General features: G+C 60.0%; 2 protein-coding genes across 2 annotated transcripts in view; both read left to right on the top strand.

Annotated features, from left to right (window-relative positions):
• Window positions 1-2,127, top strand: part of CHLNCDRAFT_139686 (hypothetical protein) — a gene marked incomplete at both ends in the record, with an annotated part of 2,461 nt that extends 334 nt beyond the window's left edge. The window contains 4 exons of the mRNA XM_005843875.1: window positions 129-183; window positions 401-482; window positions 1,523-1,654; window positions 2,006-2,127. Coding sequence (XP_005843937.1) covers window positions 129-183; window positions 401-482; window positions 1,523-1,654; window positions 2,006-2,127 — 391 coding nt within the window. The remainder of the gene's footprint in view (window positions 1-128; window positions 184-400; window positions 483-1,522; window positions 1,655-2,005) is intronic.
• A 654-nt stretch (window positions 2,128-2,781) lies between these two features.
• Window positions 2,782-6,759, top strand: CHLNCDRAFT_37165 (hypothetical protein). Its single transcript, XM_005843874.1, has 16 exons — window positions 2,782-2,836; window positions 2,999-3,117; window positions 3,254-3,380; window positions 3,477-3,610; window positions 3,708-3,827; window positions 3,940-4,063; window positions 4,158-4,323; window positions 4,435-4,562; window positions 4,646-4,778; window positions 4,909-5,273; window positions 5,367-5,463; window positions 5,550-5,816; window positions 5,943-6,026; window positions 6,098-6,201; window positions 6,287-6,464; window positions 6,535-6,759. The coding sequence occupies exons 1-16, from the start codon at window positions 2,810-2,812 to the stop codon at window positions 6,681-6,683; spliced, it is 2,322 nt and encodes a 773-aa protein (XP_005843936.1). The 5' UTR covers window positions 2,782-2,809; the 3' UTR covers window positions 6,684-6,759.
• The last annotated feature ends 11,846 nt before the right edge of the window (window positions 6,760-18,605 follow it).

Below are 18,605 nucleotides of genomic sequence, written 5' to 3'. Positions count from 1 at the left end.
TGGCAGGTTCGATGCATCCGATCCCATGGGACTCGTTGCCGTGTGATGCGGCACATGGTGCCCTGGCCAGCCAGCTGCGATGACTGATGCTGCTGTTGCTGTTACTGCACTATTTTTGCTCTGTGCAGGCTGAAGAAGAAGGCGCTGCAGCAGGCATACGACCTGGCGATCAAGCGCAAGATGGTGAGGCATGGGCAAATTGCGCGTCTGTGAAGGCCCACGGTGCACGGTCTGGGGGGGACGGGTGGGCAGCAGGGCAAGGAGGAAGTACCCTGACCCGATCCCCCCCCAAAACGCAGCAAGGCTGGCCAGCTTCCAAAGTGTGTGGAGCAACTGCGGCTGGGTTGCATCTTATGAGCTGCTTGAGGATCGACAGGCTGGCCCTGTACTGGCATTGCAGGAGGAGGAGGCGGCAGCGCGCATGGGAGGCCGCGGGCTAGAGGAGATTGCGGCAGAGCCAGTGGGACGGCCAGAGGATTCGGGTGTGTGCTGGGACTGCATGCTGTGCCGCCAAGCTTCCCACCCTGCCAATGGGTCAGCCACGCAGGTTGCTGGCATTCCCTGTAGATCGCACCTGAGATCGCACCTGACACGTGTCTGCCTGCCTGCTCCCACTATCTGAGCCTTGCAGTGTACTATCATCCCACGCTCAATCCGCTCGGCATCCCACCCCCCGGCAAGCCGCAGAAGTGAGCCTGCTGGCAGCAGCACCATCGCGAAGTCCCTTGCATTCGCCTTTGCACTCCTTCTTTAGTTGTCTGGCCTCAATCTCACGAGGCGCCTATGACTGAACCTGGTCCTGGCCATCCAGGTACAAGACGGGCCCTTCCGGGTCGGGCGCCGCTGCTGGCCTGCCGCTGCCGGTGCCCAAGCAGCCGCCGTTGCCGACAGGGCTGCCACCGCCGCCGTCACGACTGCCCCCATTGCCAGAAGGTGGGCCTGCGTCGGCATTGTGTGCTGAGGAGTGGGCATTGTGTGGTGAGGGTGTACCACGCGGTTGCTGCGTTGCCGATCATTCAAGTTCTCTGTGCAGGTGCCACACCGCTACCACCGCCACCCGGGCCGCCGCCCGGCATCGGCCCTCTGCCCCCCCCGCTCGGCCCGCCTCCGGGCATGGCACCGCTGCTGCCGCCACGAGGCCTGCCTCCGGGCATGGCACCTCTGCCGCCACCACCTGGGCCACCGCCTGGTGTAGATGCTAGCAAGCTGCTGCCGCCGCCTCCGGGTCCGCCGCCAGGTGCAGCCACAGCAGGGTTGGGTGCAGGAGGCGCAGCACAGCCACCACTGCCGCCACCCCCCATGCCGCCACCAGCAGGGCCCCCGCCAGGAGCCTTCTTGCCACCGTCGTCAAGTGGGTGTTCTTGCGCAACAATTGGCATTGCTGTACCAGCCCTGGGCTCTTGTTCTGCGAGGTGCAGACGAGGCCTGATCATTTTTGCATTACCCGCAGGACCCCCACCACGTGGCGTCATTGCCCGGCCAGCAGATGTCGGCCTATTGCCGCCGCAACCCCCGCCGCCAGAGCTGTCCCACATGCCACCTCTGTCGGGCAGCTACGAGGCCGACCAGCAGCTGCGCAAGGTGGGGCAGGGTGCGGTGATTAGCGGCAAGAGCACAGTGGTGCCACTACCCAAGGCGCATGAGGACAAACGAGGTGAGCTCGCGGATTGCCGCGCTTGCTCTGTCGCTGACAAGCCAGCTTTTTTGGACATGCCAGGCTATTGAGCCGCGCCTTGCTTCCTCTCACCTCCCCGTTTCCTCCAGTGCTGCTATTACGTGCCGATAATTTTGCTGTTTGATACTATGCAGTGACTTCCCTGGTCCCGGCATCTGTGCGCGTACGACGAGAACAACCTCCCACCAAAGTCGTGGCCAAGCCCGCACCATCGGCCTCAGGTATGGCTTGCGCAGTGCTCAATGGCCTCAGGATTTGCAGGCTTCGTTTCCAGCGCACCTGGTCGGCAACGTGATTCGTGAATGCATGTGAATGCGCATGCTGCTGCAGGTTTTGGGCTGGTGCCAAGGATGCTGCAGCCCCAGCGGCCAGCGGCGCCTGCGGCTGGAGCGGCCCCGGCATCGGTCGACGACCGCGTCAAGGATTTCCTGGCAAGCTTGGCCGGCCTGTGACTCAGTCCCGAGCCCGCTGCCAGTCAAGGCCGTCGTCTTACATCTGGGCTTTCCAGCGGCGCCGACTGCCCCACATTTGAATTGTTTTGGGCCAGAAACGGTCATTTTTCAGGCTGAAACCGTCCAGGGACGGTGAAAGACAATCGAACAGCGCCGCAGGGAAACCGTCGAAGTACACCTGAAGTACAGCCAAATTTGGCCAATTCCGGTCAAAATCAGCTCCCAAACGGTTACAAAATCTCGTTAAAACGTACACGCTTAAGGCCAGTAGTATTTCTGAGTGCAGCAGCACCGCTGGCGCCAGCGTGGCGCGACCTGGTGGCCAACCTCTGCCAGCGCTGATGCTAATCAACCTCGCTGATCAGCGCTGGTGCTTGTTAGGCCCAGTTCACATGCACGGTTTTCACTCGAAATCGTGGCAGTTGATTTCACTGCCAGCTCCGGATGAACGCCTGAAATCCAGGCCTGAAAACTGAAATCGCCCCGCCCTCCGATTTTCTGATTTCAGCCCAGCTGAAATCTTCCCGTTGCCAGCCTCCGGCCGCAGAAACCTAATCAGTTTTCACCGATCGCGGCCAACTACCACTCTGGAAAGGCCCAGGATTTCACTCGAAAACCGTGCATGTGAACTGGGCCTTAGCGCAACAATCAGGAAGCTCTCCCCGATCTTCGTCAACATTTCATGCATCCTGCCGTGCCGGTCCTTCGCGTGAGTATTTCTTCGGGCAGCGGCGCTTACTGTTGGGCAGGCCCGGTCACGCCCACCGGCGATGCCGTCGCCCGCTCCCGCCACCGGCGCCGCCGCTGCTATGTTGCGTCCCCTGCTGCGCATTTTCCGCTGCGCCTTCCATTGTTGCTTATGTGAATGCAGGACCTCGTGCTGGTAGGCGGCGGTCACTCTCATGTCACGGTGCTGAAGCAGTTTGGCATGAGCCCGATGGCGGGGGTGCGACTCACGCTCATAACGTCAGCGATTCACACCCCCTACAGGTCAGCCTCGCGTGTTGTGCCAGTTGTAGGGAAGTGCAGGGTTACAATAACCTTGGAAGCTGGGTGCCCAAGCATACAAGTGCGCCTTATCTTGAAAATGAATCCCCTTCCTGCCAACACCCAAACAACCACGTAGCGGCATGCTGCCCGGCTACATCTCGGGCTTCTATACTTATGATGACGTCCATATCGACCTGTCCCGCCTGGCGCGCTTTGCCGGGGCCCGGCTGGTGCATGCTGAGGCACAGGGACTGGACACTCAGGTAAGCCAGCCGGCCAACCGACAGCCGACCTTGGCAGTGGCACCGCCACACGTAGCGGGTATTGATGTCGGTGCTGGGCCCACTCTCTGGCTACAGGGGCAGAGGGTGCTGCTGCATGACAGGCCACCGCTGCCGTACGATGTGGTTTCGCTCAACCTGGGCATCACGCCTGCGTTGTCCACCGTACCAGGGGCCGCTGATTTCACCACCCCCGTCAAGCCCATCAGCGGGTGGGCTTGTGTTGTGTCCGCTGAGTTGTTGGGCTACTGAGATGTTGGGCTAGGCAATCTGGGAATCTGCAATGTTGTTCCCATGTGCACGCCGCAGGGTGGTGGCGCGGTTTGAGGCGCTCCTGAACAAGGCCACCACGGTGGACCTGCCCCTCCGAGTGGCTGTTGTTGGCGGTGGCGCCAGCGGTGTGGAGCTGGCATGTGCGCTGCAGTACAGGTCAGCTTGCATGCTGCTTGAGGAGTTGCATGCTGTCTACGTTCTTGATCTTTGGCCTTCAGGCTCGATCATTAGACAGGGCTGCCAAAGAAATTCTTGTTCTGTGTCGCAGGCTGTCGCAGGAGCGCCACCGGGCTGGATTCACCAGCGAGCTGGTTGTGCATGTGATCTCCCGAGTCCCTATCCTTTCAGGGTTGAATCCCTATGCGCGCCGAGCATTCCTGCCACTTCTACGTGTGGGTACAGGATATGTGTGCTCAGTTGCGTCATCGCTGTTGTTGTGTCATACGAGCGCGAAGGCCTTGCCTCTGCTCCCTTGCCCCACTGCAGGAGCGTGGCATCGCGCTGTATGAAGTGAGCGGTGGAGTAGTCGAGGTACAGCCTTCTGCGCTACTGCTGGCCGATGGGCAGCGCATTTCCTTTGACGAGTGCCTGTGGAGCACGCAAGCTAGCGCGGCTGGCTGGCTGGCAGATACAGGGCTGCCTACAGACTCAGGCAGGTTCACCAATGTATTTGTAGGGACAACCGCCTTGTTGGGTTCTGCTGCAAGCACGGATCTTGAACATTGCTGTAAATGCGTTGCTGTGGCAAAATCTGTGGCTCCAGATGGCTTTCTGCTGGTGGACGACTTCTTGAGGAGCGACGGAGGTCCACCTAATGTGTTTGCGGCAGGCGACGTGGCCTCAAACTCGTCTCACCCCCGCCCCAAGGCAGGCGTGTTTGCTGTTCGAGCGGTAAGAGCCAGATGGTTGCAAAGGTATGAACTGTGAGCGACCATTTTGTTCTACACAAATGCTGCTACCTGCGCGGGTTGCAGGGGCCACCTCTGGCAGAGAACCTGCGACATGCCCTGCTTGGGCAGGCGCTGCAGCCTTGGATTCCCCAGAAAAGCTTCCTTTCTCTTATTACTGCCGGAGACAAGTATGCAGTGGCCACCAAAAGCTGGCTAGGTGAGCACCCACTGCCATGCCACCAGTGCAAATACCTGGTTGCACGGTCGCTGGATGAAGCAGCTGGCATGCACCTGAAAGTGGCTAGGCCACATGCTGCTAACAACTGCCGGCTCGCTGTCGCATGCAGGCATGCAAGGCGGCTGGCTGTGGGCATGGAAGGACTGGATTGATCGGGCGTTCATGGCCAAGTTTGGTGCTGACCTGGACTTTGCGACCATGGAGCAACTCAGGAGCTCGCAGTCGCCACACCAGCTGCCTCATGCACTAGAGCGAGGACTATCGGCAGAAGAGTTGGCACTGCTGGCTGCAGCAAAGATGCGCTGCGGTGGATGTGGCAGCAAAGTCGGGGCCACCAGCCTGGGCCTGGTACTGCAGCGCCTGCAGGATATGGGGTGCCAGCGCGCCAATGCACAGCAGCAAGCAGTGTTGATAGGCCTGGACGAACCGGACGACGCTGCTGTGCTGGAGCCACCGCCGCCTGGACATGTGATGGTGAGCTGCTTGTGATGCTGAACGGGTTGCTGGCATGCAAGGGTTTGCAGGTGTTTAGCCAGGGGGTGCATTGCGCCCCTGGTTGCTTTGCAGGTGCAAACCGTGGATTTCTTCAGAACAATGGTCTCAGATCCCTACCTGTTTGGGCAGATTGCAGCCAACCACGCCCTGAGCGACTGCCACGCCATGGGTACGTGTGCTTGCTGGGGGAATGCTGGGCTGCAGTAGCCCATGTCCAACATATGGCGGCGCTTGTTGCAAGCAACTTGTTTGCAGGGGCGGCTCCCATGGCTGCTTTGGCCGTCGCCGTGGTGCCCTTGGCGACAGCTGCATCAATGGAAGAGGACCTCGTACAGATGCTTGCAGGAGCGCTCAGCACGCTGCATGCTGCGGGCTGTGCCTTGGTGGGTGGTCACAGCAGCGAGGGTGCTGAGCTGGCAGTGGGCTTTGCTGTGAGTGGTAGCGTGCCTCGCGAGGAGATACTGTCCAAGCGTGGCATGGAGCCGGGGCTGGCAGTCATCATCACCAAGCCGGTTGGCACAGGTTGGAGCGCGCACGCATACCCCTTGCGTGTGGCAGCCTGGCCTGTGATTTGACGCAGATGCCTCGAGGCATATGTCCGCCTGCCAACCAGCCAGTTCATATCCGTGTGTGGCTACCCATCTGCAGGCATCTTGCTTGCGGCTGAGATGCGAGGAGGCAGCAAGGGGCGCTGGATGGAGGCTGCAGTCGAGTGCATGAAACAGAGTAATGGTGAGTTCAAGTATCAAAGGGAATCACGCTGGCCAAAGTGTCTCTGCATCGACTTGATTCTGTGATTGCAGGCCCTGCCGTTGCTGTATTGCGAGCGCACGGCGTCACTGCCTGCACCGATGTCACCGGCTTTGGCGTGCTAGGCCACTTGGCTGAGATGGCACGCGCGAGCAAGGTGCTTTACCATAGGCCGGATGACTCGAGTGCCAGGAGGTTGGCAGAGTAGTGTGTTTGACCGGGTCGCTGCTTGCGTCGTGCAGGTGGTGGTCTCCTTGGATGCAGCAGCAGTTCCCGTGTTGGAGGGCGCGCTGCAGTGTGCCTGCGACGGGTTCCGCAGCTCGCTGCACCGTGACAACGCAACAGTTGCGGCTGTGTTGGAGGGCGGCCCGGACAGCCTGGAGGCCGGCCTGTTTGCAGTGCTGGTGGACCCGCAGACAGGTGCGCTGCCCAAGCCGTGGCACCGGTTGGAGGTCGTGAATGTAAGCATGCACCTACCCCCGCGCTGCAGCTGGAGGCCTGCTGGCTTCGGTCCCAGCGGAGGAGGCGGAGCGCTGCGTGGCGGCCCTGAAGAACGCAGGCTATCCCCATGCGGCGGTTGTGGGGCGGACCAATGCGCTGCCCTCCGGCAGCACTGCGTGCCTGCGCTTGGGCGGGTGATTTGTTAAATTGCATTCTACTTAGCAGGGGTTCCCGTTGGCTGTACATAACCGTAGCCGTTAAACGGCAATAACTCACCCAGCCGGCAAAGCGCCGCACAGGCGCGGCAGCAGCGGCGGTAGCGACGAGGGTGGAGTGCGGTGGGGCAGCGGCGGGGCAGGGGCAGCCACGGCGGCGGCAGCGGTGGCGGCAGCGGCGCCAGCAGCGGCCGTACCGGCGGCGCCGGCGCCGGTGGCCGGGAGGCGGGCAGCGGCGGCCAAGAGGCGGCGGCTGATCGAGCCAGGCTGACCTGCACCTATGTTCCCCCTCGTTTTACACACGGGAGCCAGGGCTTGAAGAAAACGATTCCAACCAGGACGCCGAAGTACACCACGCGTCCCGCGTGTTCTCTCTTTGTCTGCGTCGTCTTCTTCTTCTGTCGTTAATCGAATCTTTCGATATCACTGCTTGTCGAATGAGTCACATGAGGGTCCATCGAATTCTAAACTTGTTGCAGCAGTTACGGCACCATCCACTGCGAAGTGCAACACCCTACCATTCCAAAAAAGTGTTGGCAGCAGCGGCGGCAGAGGCGGGAAACTGGCAGCGGCACGCCCACCGCTCCCCACATGATGCTCATAAATTTGTGCTGCCTCGTGCGCTGCAGGGCGTGCGCATGATTGTGAGTCCATTGCAGGCTGGGCCCTGCAGGGCTTGCATCCTGCAACGCCCACCCATGCATTTCACGGTTGCTGCTTTGCTTGACACCACAGAGTAGCACGGCGCTGTTAACAGGGAAAGGTCTGTGCTTTGCAGGTGACGCAGGGTGCGGTGGCATCTTGTTGCGAGTCTGAGGAGGCTTCTGCAGGAGAAGAGGCTGTGTCCGTGGGAGGCATTAGTACTGCAGAGGTCGCGTGGTACGTCGTCCGCCGCCCTGGCCGCTGCGCCGGCGTCGGCCGCTGCGCCGGTGTCGGCCTACTTCCTTGCTCGAGTTGTTGCAGGGGGGAGAAGGCGTTGGACTTGGTGCAGGAGGTGTTGGGCAGGAGGGAGAGGGAGCTGGAAGACATTCAACTCTACTCATTCCTTGCATCCAACGGACGGCTGGACATCAGGCTGGACAAGCTTTCAGGTGGTCATGAATGTGGGTGGGGGGTGGATGTATCGCCGTTGTTCTGTCAGAGGTGTGGTGTTTTTATCCAATAACCTATTGTTTGCAGACCCTTTTGGCCCCAGCCTGGAGGAAGTTGCCAAGTTTTCTACGCTGTACTACGAGGCAATTGAGGCAGCGCTAGGCGAAGCAGTTGGAGAGCTGGACATCGAGGTTTCCTCGCCGGTGCGCAGCAGGGCAGCTGGAGCAGCGATGGCCGTGGTAGATGCGACGGCTTCGCCATGTTCTTTGCAACATCTCTGGCATGAATGACCTTCCACTGCAGGGTGCCGAGCGGCAGGTGCGAGTGCCTGGCGAGCTTGAGCGTTTTGCGGAGTTGGCAATGAAGGTGGAGAGCCGCCTGGAGGATGACAAGGTGGGGCATTGGAGGGATGTGGCTCCTGCAGGTTTGGGCCTTCATGCTGTGAATGTGCCACCTTTCCGTGTGTTGCCCCTCGAGTGCAGGTGCAGACCAGGGTGCTGAGCTTTGTAGAGCTGGATTCCGCAGCCGGGGTGACGCGGTGGCGGCTTGCCGACGTGCGAGCCAATAAGGGCGGCAAGGGGCGTGGCCTCAATGCCAAGCAGCGGAGAGAGGTGTACGAGGTGCCGCTGAGCAGCATTATCAGAGTGAATTTATTCCTTGACTTTTGACCATTAATACAATGTTTAGGAATGCATGGAAGGTGCTTGGATAGTTGACAAGGCAGCTGCCCCTGGAGGCAACGACGGGCGCGCTGCGCCAGCAGGGTCGGAGCATCGCCCCCTGAGGCCATCGTGTGTTCTTCTTCTTCTTCTCCTCTTCTTCTTCATGTTGACGCATGTCATTTGTGGTTGTGAGTGCAGCTGAGTTCCGACCAAGTTAATTTGGCCTGGCCCCAACTTTGCGGGCGCCGGAGTTCTAGATGGAGGAGGGGCCCTTGGTTTTGCAAATTGCTGACAGGGTTGCCGGCGCTCCCACCTCCCCTGCCGTCGACTTCCTCGTTCCGGGCCTCGAGGGCCTGCACTTCGTGGCATATGGCTCGAGTGCAGGGTCTGTGGTGGTCGGTTGTGCGCGCCAGGTAAGGAGGTTCCGCCGCCGCTGTGGAGATCACATTAGCCGCCGCCGTGGAGATCACATTGAACACCTGCTCAGCCGCACCGCCCCGCTTGCAGTTGGATCACATCGGCAGCGCGTGCCAGGACAAGATGGAGCAGCAGCAGCTAGAGATGGTGCTGGTGATGGACCTGCATTACCCGGCAGCCACTGCCACGGTGGTTACGGCGCGGCCCTCGACCTTGGGCTGCGTTGCTGCACCGGCACCATCGCCCCTAGGGGATCCAGTGCTGCACGTGGCTTTTGGCGGCGGGCCCCACCTGCTGCTGGCAGCCTGCAGCCAAGACACGTTGGTGGTTGCGTCGTTGGAGGGCCTGGCAGCGTACCTCTTCCACCAGCAGACCAGCAGCTGCGGCGGCGCCCACACGCCCAGTGTCAAACAGCACACCAGGCTGTGGCACCAGGTGGCGGCAGTGCATTGTGGCCATGCTGAGGTTCTGGCCATCAGGTGGGAGCCGCTGCCTGACTGCACTGATGCACCAGCAGACCCGCCATCTCAACTCCCTCTGGCTGCCGACTGTACTGCAGCTGGACACAGCAGCTGGATGGCATTCTGACAAGCAGCAGCGATGGCATGCTGACCATGTGGCACCTGCGCCCGTTGGCGGCGCCCGCCCCACACTGGCGCCATGAGCAGCTTCAGGTGCCTCTGCCTCCCGGCATTTCTGGCGCTGCGCCAGCAACAGAGGCAGTGCTCAGGGCCGCATGGTCGGTGCTGACACCAACCCCACAGCGGTTGATCTGTGCTGGCGTCGGCGTGTATGCGCCATCGGCCACAGCAGCAGGGCGCAGCACCGCCGCCGAGGCCAGCAGCAGCTGTAGCCCAGGTAGAGGCACCCAGAGCACCAGCTGCCCAGCAAAAGGTGTGCGCTCTACCAGCAGCTCCAGCAGCCCCACCAGGGAGAGCAGCGAGGACGAGCGCTATGCCAGCATTTGGTGGCCGCAGCTGCGGGAGCAGCGTCAGCGGCACTATGCCGCTGGCATGCCCTCGGTGGGCCAGGAGAAGCTGCGGCATCCTGTAGCCGTGACAGGTGCCGTGGGCACCTCTTGCTTGCCTGCCGCAGTGTGCTTTTTTGTGGAGTTTTATGTGCGATGCATTTTCCTCGATTAACCGGTGTGTTGACCGTGTTTGTTGCATTTGCCGTATACCCAGCTCACCCTTCGCGGCCTTCCTTGCGCAGGTCTGCAATGGTCCCCGGGTGTGCTGCAGAAAGATGTATTGTGTATGGCAACAGCAAGCAGCGGCAGCACTGCAGCAGCGGCAGCAGGAGCCAGCAAAGGCGAGGCTGGGATGCCCGACTCCGCCTCGCCCACCTCAGCAGCAATAGCGGCCACAGAAGCAGAGGACCACCCCGCACTAATGACGCTCACCGAGGGTCGGTAGCAACTGCGGGTCTCCATGCATGCATTGCCCTGCACGACTTCTTGATGCCAAGTAGACGGTTTTTTAGGTTACAGGCTTGCATTCAGCTTTGCTGACGGTGGCGCTCCTGCAGTTGTGCGCACTAACCCCAGGTTTAGCACGCATTGGCCCGCCCACATGCAGACCGCACTATTCGTGTGTGGGTCGAGACACTCGTGCTGACAGAGAGCAGCAGCAGCCTTCATCCCGTCCGTGCCGCTGCAGCTGCTGGCAGTGCGCAGCCCCCCTTCAAGAGCAGCCCGCAGCTGCAGCGGCTGTCGCCCAGCCGAACCCCTGGCAGTGGCAGCAAGGGCACACACCCCAGTGGCGCAGGTTCACCAGGGGCTGCCCCCAGCAGCCCCCGGGATGTCAGGGCAGCCGCGGCTGCAGCAGCGGCGCTTGGGGCTGCTGCGCCTGCGATCACAAGCTACTTTTGCATGGCGCTGCTGATTGACCCCTCCACCACAGCAGCAGGTGCGGCACTGGCAGCAGCAGCAGGCGCAACAGGTGGCAAACCAGGCGTCCCTGGTGCGCAGCATGGTCTGCAGCATGTGGCATTGTGGGCACGCCATGCGGGACCCCTGCTGCTGCACAAGCAGCCGCGGCGCGTGGCGGCACCCGTTCTGTGGCTCTTCACTGCTGCCTTAGACAACAGTGCTACTGATGGTACCTCCAAGGTGCTGTTGCATTTGCATGCCGTGCGCGGTCTGTCAGCTATCGTCATGAGCGCCGGGTATGGCGGCAGCCTCAGCAGCACCAGCGGCGGTAGCAGCAGCACCCGCCCAGCAGCAGTTCTGTGGGGCCGCCACACGTGGGACCTGCCGGCCAGCACTGCGGGCTCGGGCCTGTCGCACTTGCTGCAGCGGCTGTGCTGCTGGGTGTCAGATGAAGAAGGCTTCCCGCTGCTGCACGTCTTCACATCCAGCAGCAACGATGCCAGTTGCGCAAACGCAGATGGCAGCAGCAGGCTGTTCCTGGCGGGTCGCACCTTCGCCACAGTGCAAGAGGATGACTCAATGAGTATACAGGTGGGCTGTGTTGCTAGATCACCGCCTGGCTATGTTTTGGATATTCTTGTTGGTTGATGGTCGTGTTTTCTTGTGCTGCAGGTGCACAAACAGCTGGCTGTGGTCAGCTCGTGGCAAGCAGCAGCAGTAGCTCATGTGCAGGCAATCACAGCCTTTGCAGTTAGTGCCACTGGCAATTCCGCTTCGCTTGTGGCCAGCTGTGACGGGACTGGCAGGCTGCTGCTATGGAGGGGACCCCACATGCAACACTTGGCCGCGGTGCCAGCTGCGGCCGTGGGCAGCACAGCAGCGCTTGTGTGGCTGCCCCTGGAAGCAGCAGCTGCGGTGGCAGATGGCGCCAAGCTACAGGGCTGGCTGGCTGTCGGCAGTGGCAGCATGTTGCAGTGCTATGCCATCAGCAGCAAACAAGCGGTAGCTGTTGCAACAGCAGCTTTACCTGCCGGCTGCAGTGGCATCAAGAGTCTGCATGCCATGAAGGGTGGCGGTGGCAGCTACCACCTTCTGCTGGCAGTTTGCAGCAGCAGCGTAGGTCGCGGCATCATTTTGTGCGGCTGGCAGTGTTCAGCTGCGGCTGGCAGCGGTGCTGGCATGCAGCTGCAGCTGGTTGGCACTGCTTCAGTCCCTTTTGCACCTGCTGAGTTCACTGCAGCGGCAACTACTGGCAATGAATATCTGTTGCTGGGGACAGTTGATGGCGCTGTGCTCCTCCTTGCCATTTCCTCTGGAAGCGGCAGCTTGCAGGTGCAATCCTTGGCTTCCCTACAAGAGCAGGGCCGAGTGCTGGCTGCTGCTGCGGACGAGGGCTGCCTCCACATCGCTGCTGCCAGCGGCAGCGGAGTGTCCATCTGGAGTGCTGGGAGCCCGGCGGACACCAGCAACAGCAATGGCGCTGCCTCCTGTTTCCACTACGTCAGAGATGCATCCCTTTTGCTACCAGTGACACCAGGGCACGTAACCTCAATTGCATGGATGAACAACATGGTGGTGCCCTGCCTGGCAGTTGCCACCAGCAGTGGCAGCATCCTGGTGCTTGCAGCCGTGCGCTGGCATGGGGAGTGCGTCAGCAACTGGCACTGGGTGGCTCACCTGCCAGTCGCAGCTGACGATGGCTCTGGAGCGAAACATGTTACCGTAGTCAGCGGCTGTGGCAGTGTGATGGCGACAGCCGGCAGCCAGCTGCTGCGACTGTCCGACTCTGTGCAGCTGCCGCCCCGTGACCATCTGCATAGTAGCAGCACACAGCTGCTTGGCAGGCAAGAGTTGTATTTGGGTGCTGCTCGAGGAAGAACTTGAATGATAAGGTTATTTGGGGCCCTAACAAATGCTTGGGAACTGCCATACTTTCATTCCGCAGGCTGCTGCTGGAGTCTGCTGGCCCACTCCCGCAGTACCACCCCAGATTCTTGGCAGCTCTTCTGCTCTCCGGCAAGTACACAGCAGCTGCAGCAGTATTGCAGCGGCTTGCAGCCTGGCTGATTGCACTCCGCCAACATGAGGACACCGCCAAGGCGGCAGGGGAAGTAGCCTTGCACCATCCGCCATCCCCTGGGGTGCACGTGGCTCTCACCGCAGCGGGCAGTGATGGCAATGCCGATAGTTCTGACCTGCCAGCGCCGCTGTTCTCAAGTGAGCTAGTTGAGAACCCTTGCTTTTGAGCCACAACTTTTGCAAGTGCTGACTCATTCTGATCACGATTGCAGGACTGCCTTTACCCGAGCTTCTAGATCCAGAGTTGATGCAGCTTGAATCACTGTTGCAGCCCCTCCCAGCAGCAACACCGGCAGCTGTACCGGGTGTCGCACAACTGCCCGCATCCCAGCAGCAGCAGAAACAAGCGGACGGCAAGTTGGAAAGTGGCTTGCTCGACCTTGCTGCCTTTGGCATGGCACCTCCGCCAGCGGCAGTGCCGCCCCAGCCAGCATCCGGCAGCATAGAGAGCGGTATGCTCGACCTTGCGGCATTTGGGATGGCATCTCTGCCAGCGGCAGCGCTGCCCCAGCTGCAGCCAGGAACCGACAGCATGGAGAGCAGCATGTTGAACTTTGCAGCTTTTGGAAATCCACCTGTGGCAGCACTGCCCCAGCAGCAGGCAGGAGCAGGCGGCATCGACAGCGGCACCCTCGACCTTGCGACATTTGGGATGGCACCTCCACCAGCGGCAGTGCTGCCCCAACAGCAGCAGCAATTGCCTGGCAGCTTTGTGTCCGCTGTGCCCAGCTCATTACCACTTGCAACGGCAGGGCTTGCTCAACCGACTCGCAACAAGCCATCTTGTGGAGCGCTTCTGCCACCACCCAAGCAAAACCTGCTATCTGCAAAGCAACTGCTGCCAGTTGGCATGGATTGCCTGCAGCAGCTGCACCAGCTGCTTGTGGGAGACAGCAGGAGTGAAGACGCTGCCATGGTTGGCTTGCACACTAGCAGTACAAATGCGGCTGCCGTGCAATTTTTTTCGGCAGTCCGAGCGATACCCGGCCTGTCGCTGGCAGAAACCTCAGCGGTGCTGTCCATTGCTGAAAGATTCTCAGCAGCAGCAGCCAGCCCCGCCAGCTTAGAGGGCAGCAGCATGGTAGATGCAGCAGCGGCGCACTTCATTTCAGCCGTCAGTCTGGCCTGTGCCACAAGCGGTAATGACCAGCAGCCCAGCAGCAATGGCTGCTCAGTGTCGAAGCAGCCACAGGCGCAGCAGCCGCGCATCACAGTCATGAATGCAGCTGGTGTGGCTTATACTCTGGCCCCGTCTTCGGTTGCTGGAACAGAGACAGAGGAAAACGGCGAAAGCAGCAGATGCATCAGTGTGGGGAACCTTTGGGGACTGCTGCGTGGCCTGGATGCCATGGTGGTGTTATGGGCACTTGTCTCAGGTGCGACAACAGCGCCGCATGGTCATCTACGGCAGTATCGCATGCATCCCCCGTAGTGGATAGCCCTTCTTGAATTCAAATGGTGCTGATGCAGGAACTGAGGAGCAAATGTTGGACCAAGCACTGCGCCAACTGTATTTGCAGGAGTCAGCATCCAAAGCTGCGGCTGCGGCTGCCGAGTCTTCAGATGCTGCTGTGTTCCTCGCAGTGCGAACTGCCGGCGACTCGGCAGGTGATTCATGCATGGCAAACAGGCTCCCCTTGGCATGCTAGCGGCATTTCGTAATGGGTTGTACTCGCGATTTGAATTCTTGGTTTGGCTGCCTTGCAGCCCCTGATCAGCTGCCCACCTGGCCCCAGCTGCGACAGCTGGGAGTCGGCTTCTGGCTGCGCGATCAGCAGTTCCTGGCCAGCACCATGGAGAAACTGGCCAAGCAGCAATTTGCAGAGCGGCGGAATGCCGATGACTGTGCCCTGCTGTACTGTGCGCTGGGCAAGCGCAGTGTGCTCCAAGTGAGATGCCAGCTGAATAGCATCCTGCTCTGCTGCTGGCTACAATGTCTCTCACAACAAAAACGCCTCGCTATCTTGCTATTATTTGTATTATTTGAAGGTGTTGTCCTGCTACCTTTGCCATCCCGCCCCACGCTCACACATTTCGTTACTTGAATTGCAGGGGCTGTACCGCAGCACCCAGAACCGCAAGCTGGCTGAGTTTCTGGCGCGCGACTTTGGGCAGGAACAGCACCGGCAAGCAGCGCAGGCACGTTGTGGATGTGATTGTTAGTTGTTGTCCTCTTTACTGCATGCAAGTCTGTCCGTCTCGCAAAGACCACTGGTTTACGTGTCAAAGTTTGTGTGTTCGCTTTCACGTTTGCCTCTTCAACCACCTGCTGCAGAAGAATGCTTTTGTGCTCCTGGGACAGCATCGACATGAGCTAGCAGCTGCCTTCTTCGTCCTGGGTGAGTGTACACGCATAACTCTACTGCTGTGCCACGCCTGTTGTACAATTCATGTCCACATTCATTGAACGATCTTCGCTCTGCGCCTGTCCTCACAGGTAACTGTCCAGATGAGGCAATTGGTGTCGCAGCCAACGAAATGCATGATCCACAGCTGGCGCTGCTGCTTTGCCGCCTGCTCTTTGGCAGAGCTGGCAGCGACGCTGAGTCGCGCCTCCTGCGGCAGCTGCATCGGAAGGCACAGTCCTTGACTTGCAGCGATGCAGCATTGGCCGGAGTAGCTTGCTGCTGGTTGCAAGCAGAAGCTGCGCCCATTGTTTCGCTGCTGCTTGATGCTAACCAGTCGAAACTGCCGGCAGCAACAGCTGAGCACGCAGCCCAGCTTTTGCCCTTGCTGCGCCTGGTGCTGACAGCGGTACCTCTATTGGGGCATGCGCAGCAGGAGGAGCGGCAGCACCAGCTGGTGAGGTGTTTGCAAACTCTAGCTATCACTCTCCAAAGCTGCGGGCTTCAAGCACTTGCAATCGAGGCAGCAGCTGCAGCAATTGGCCCATCAGGCGGTCAGCGCACTCCAGCCCAGCAGCAGCATATTGGGCAGCTGCTGCATCACTTAGTAGCAGTGACATTGCTGCCAGAGGTGTTGGAGCAGCAGCAGCGGCACTCGGAGGCAGATGCTGCTGATCAGCTGGAGGTGCTACAGCAGCATAACCTTCCCTTAGATGCCCCTGTCGTGTTGAGCCTGCTGCGGCGCATGCAAAGGAGCATGTCATCAGCAAGCCAGCAGCATGCTGTTGCCTGGGCACCGCCTGCAGCTGGCCAAGCACGCGCTGCCTTTGAGCGCCAGCAAAGCAGTGGGGGCAGCAGCTCCCGCAGTCGTGACTCGGAGCAGCCTCGATGGCAACAGCAGCGGCACAGCACAGCCGGCACTGCTGTGGTTGGCGATGGGTAGGCTGCTCCCGCTGTTAGCTGTGTTTGGAGGAAATTTGGAGGAAAGAGGCGATGCTGGCCCTGTCGCCTGCCCGCTATTTCTCACTCCTGTCGCGTTCCGCATGGTGCAGGCAGGTGCTGTTCCGGGTGGATGGCGAAAAACTGGAGGCCGTGGCCTGCTGCCCTCTCATGTCGCCAGGTTCACACGCTTGCTAGAATGCTCGGATGCCACGTAGTGCATGATGAATAGCTGACTCTTGCTCAGCTTGGGGAATGTGTGGATCTGACTCTTGAGCCATGAAACTGAGCAGTGAATGTGATGTGCTATTCTGCAGATGTGCTTGGCCGGCCGGTAGTCACAGCATCGCACCGACATGGGCTGGTGGAGGGCCAACTGCATGTTGTGCCGCCAGAGGTGTGCTGGCACTTGGCTTTGTTGTCTGCGAGCCTGTGTGCTTCACCCAGCGCTGCCGCAATCTGCCTTCTTCAACATTCTCCTTTTTTACTCCACCTTTTTGCTTTTTGCTTTTTGCTTTTTGCTTTTTGCTTTTTGCTTTTTGCTGCAGCTGCTGTCACCACTGCGTGAAGAGGTTCCTGATTCACCCGCAGCTGCGACAGCGGCACTGCTTGAGGAAGAGCAGCAGCAGCGAGGAGGCATGTTTGGGCGACTCTTGACCCAACTTTTTGATCAAGCAGGCTGGCAAACAGATCCGAGCTGGCACCACGGCGGTGCAGGTGCACTTGATTCACCGCAAGCCTGCTGCGTGATGTGTAGCTGGCAGCAGCAACATAGTGGGTGCTGCACTTTTCCATGCAGAGTTTGACGTGGTGGGCGCAGCAGCGGAGACACCAGGCAGCACCTGCTCACCCCATGGCAGTGTGTCAGCATCAAGCATCAGTACCACTGTCATAGCTGCCCATCCCCACAAGCAGCTGTGAGTTCAGAGCTGCAGTTGGGGAGCTTACAAGCTTGACTTGATCCTGGGGTTGAAGTACATGTGCAAATTCAAGTTCTTGCAGCGTAGAGACATGCTTTCACTGTTGCAGGTACCTGAGCGGCTGCAGCAGTGGGCGGCTGCACCTATGGCAGTTTGGAGAGCAGAATGCTTTGGCTACCTACACTCCTGGTGATGTGGCCCTGCCTGTGCCTGCAATTGCATAATGGGTTCATGTTATTGACATCACATTTGTTGTACCTCCACAGTCCCTGGTTCTGACCTGGCCAACATCAGCACAACGTTCAGTGGCCTGCTATCCTTTAGTCGTAGCTTCAAACAGTCGTCTGTCGCACCCAAGTATGTGTGTTTATGATGGGCCGCCGTTGGCTTTATGTGTAGAAGGGAGGGGCTTGGCTTCAGCATCACCTACCCAGCTTTTGGCCATTGTTGCAGGCTGGCCAACTGGGGCAAGGCCACTGCTGTGCGCTTTGCTCCAAGCGGCGAGCGCTTTGCAGCTGTCGGAGAGGGCGGTGTGGTGGCCACGTGGCGCCTGGATGCACCCACCAGGCAAGTCACAGCTAGTAGCGTTCTCCTATTACCTGCCAAGGTGCCCGCACGCAGTTTGCAAACCCCCGTCACTTGTTTGTGGTGGCGAAGAAGATGCCGCTCCATCAATGAATGGGCGTTGCTGCAATGTGCAGGCTTGCCGACGGGGATGGACATGGCTGTGCTGAGTGGTGGCACCAGGTGTGCACTGCCGAAAGTGCTGTCCAATCCGGTGCAGTCCATGTCATTCACAGCAGTTTGAATTGTCTTAACTGACTCTGGCTGCATCGCCTATGCCCATTGTTTAGGCTTTGAGCAAGCAGGGGTGCGCTGTGGACTTTGTTGGAGGCAGCAGCAGCGTGCTGGTGGTGGGCGGGCGCTGCCTGGCAAGCGGCATAGGCAGCAGCGGCAGCAGCAACTTAAGCGTATGGGACACCATGGCACCAACAGCGACTAGCTGCGTTGGCAGGCTATCACATCACCAGGTGGGCGATCTTGACCTGGCTCGATTAAGGATTGGGGTCTGAGCCTGAAACCTTGCTCCGCTTGTTGTCAGTAAACCGCCCAGCTTGTTTACTGACAGGCAAAGTAAGCGTCATCGGCCCCTGCAGTCCACCGTGACAGCAGTTTCTATGTTGCCTGGAGGCTGGCTGCTGGCCGCTGGGGATGGCGAAGGCGGCCTGTCCTGCACTGACCTGCGCATGATGGGAGGCAGCGCCGGTGAGGCATGTCATGCATCAGCTTGCAACGTTGACGGCCACACTGCCTTAGCATTTCGACGTCCCTGACCTCTACTCACACGGTTTTTACTCGCACGGCGGGTGCAGGACCTCGTCTGCTATGGAGCGTCAAGGCATCTCGGGGTGCGGTGCGGGCCATTGACGCCATCCCCAGCAGCAGCGCCACTGGCGGAACGCCCTTGGGCGGAGGCACTGCGCTGGTAGCCACAGCGGGGGCTGATGGCGCGGTGCGATTATGGCGTGGCGCAGATGGCCGGCTGCTCCAGAGCATTGAGGGCGCGCATCATAGGTAAGG

Source organism: Chlorella variabilis (assembly GCF_000147415.1).
Source record: "Chlorella variabilis unplaced genomic scaffold CHLNCscaffold_26, whole genome shotgun sequence".
In the NCBI taxonomy this organism is placed as follows: Eukaryota; Viridiplantae; Chlorophyta; class Trebouxiophyceae; order Chlorellales; family Chlorellaceae; genus Chlorella; species Chlorella variabilis.
This window is presented reverse-complemented; position numbering and strand designations above follow the sequence as displayed.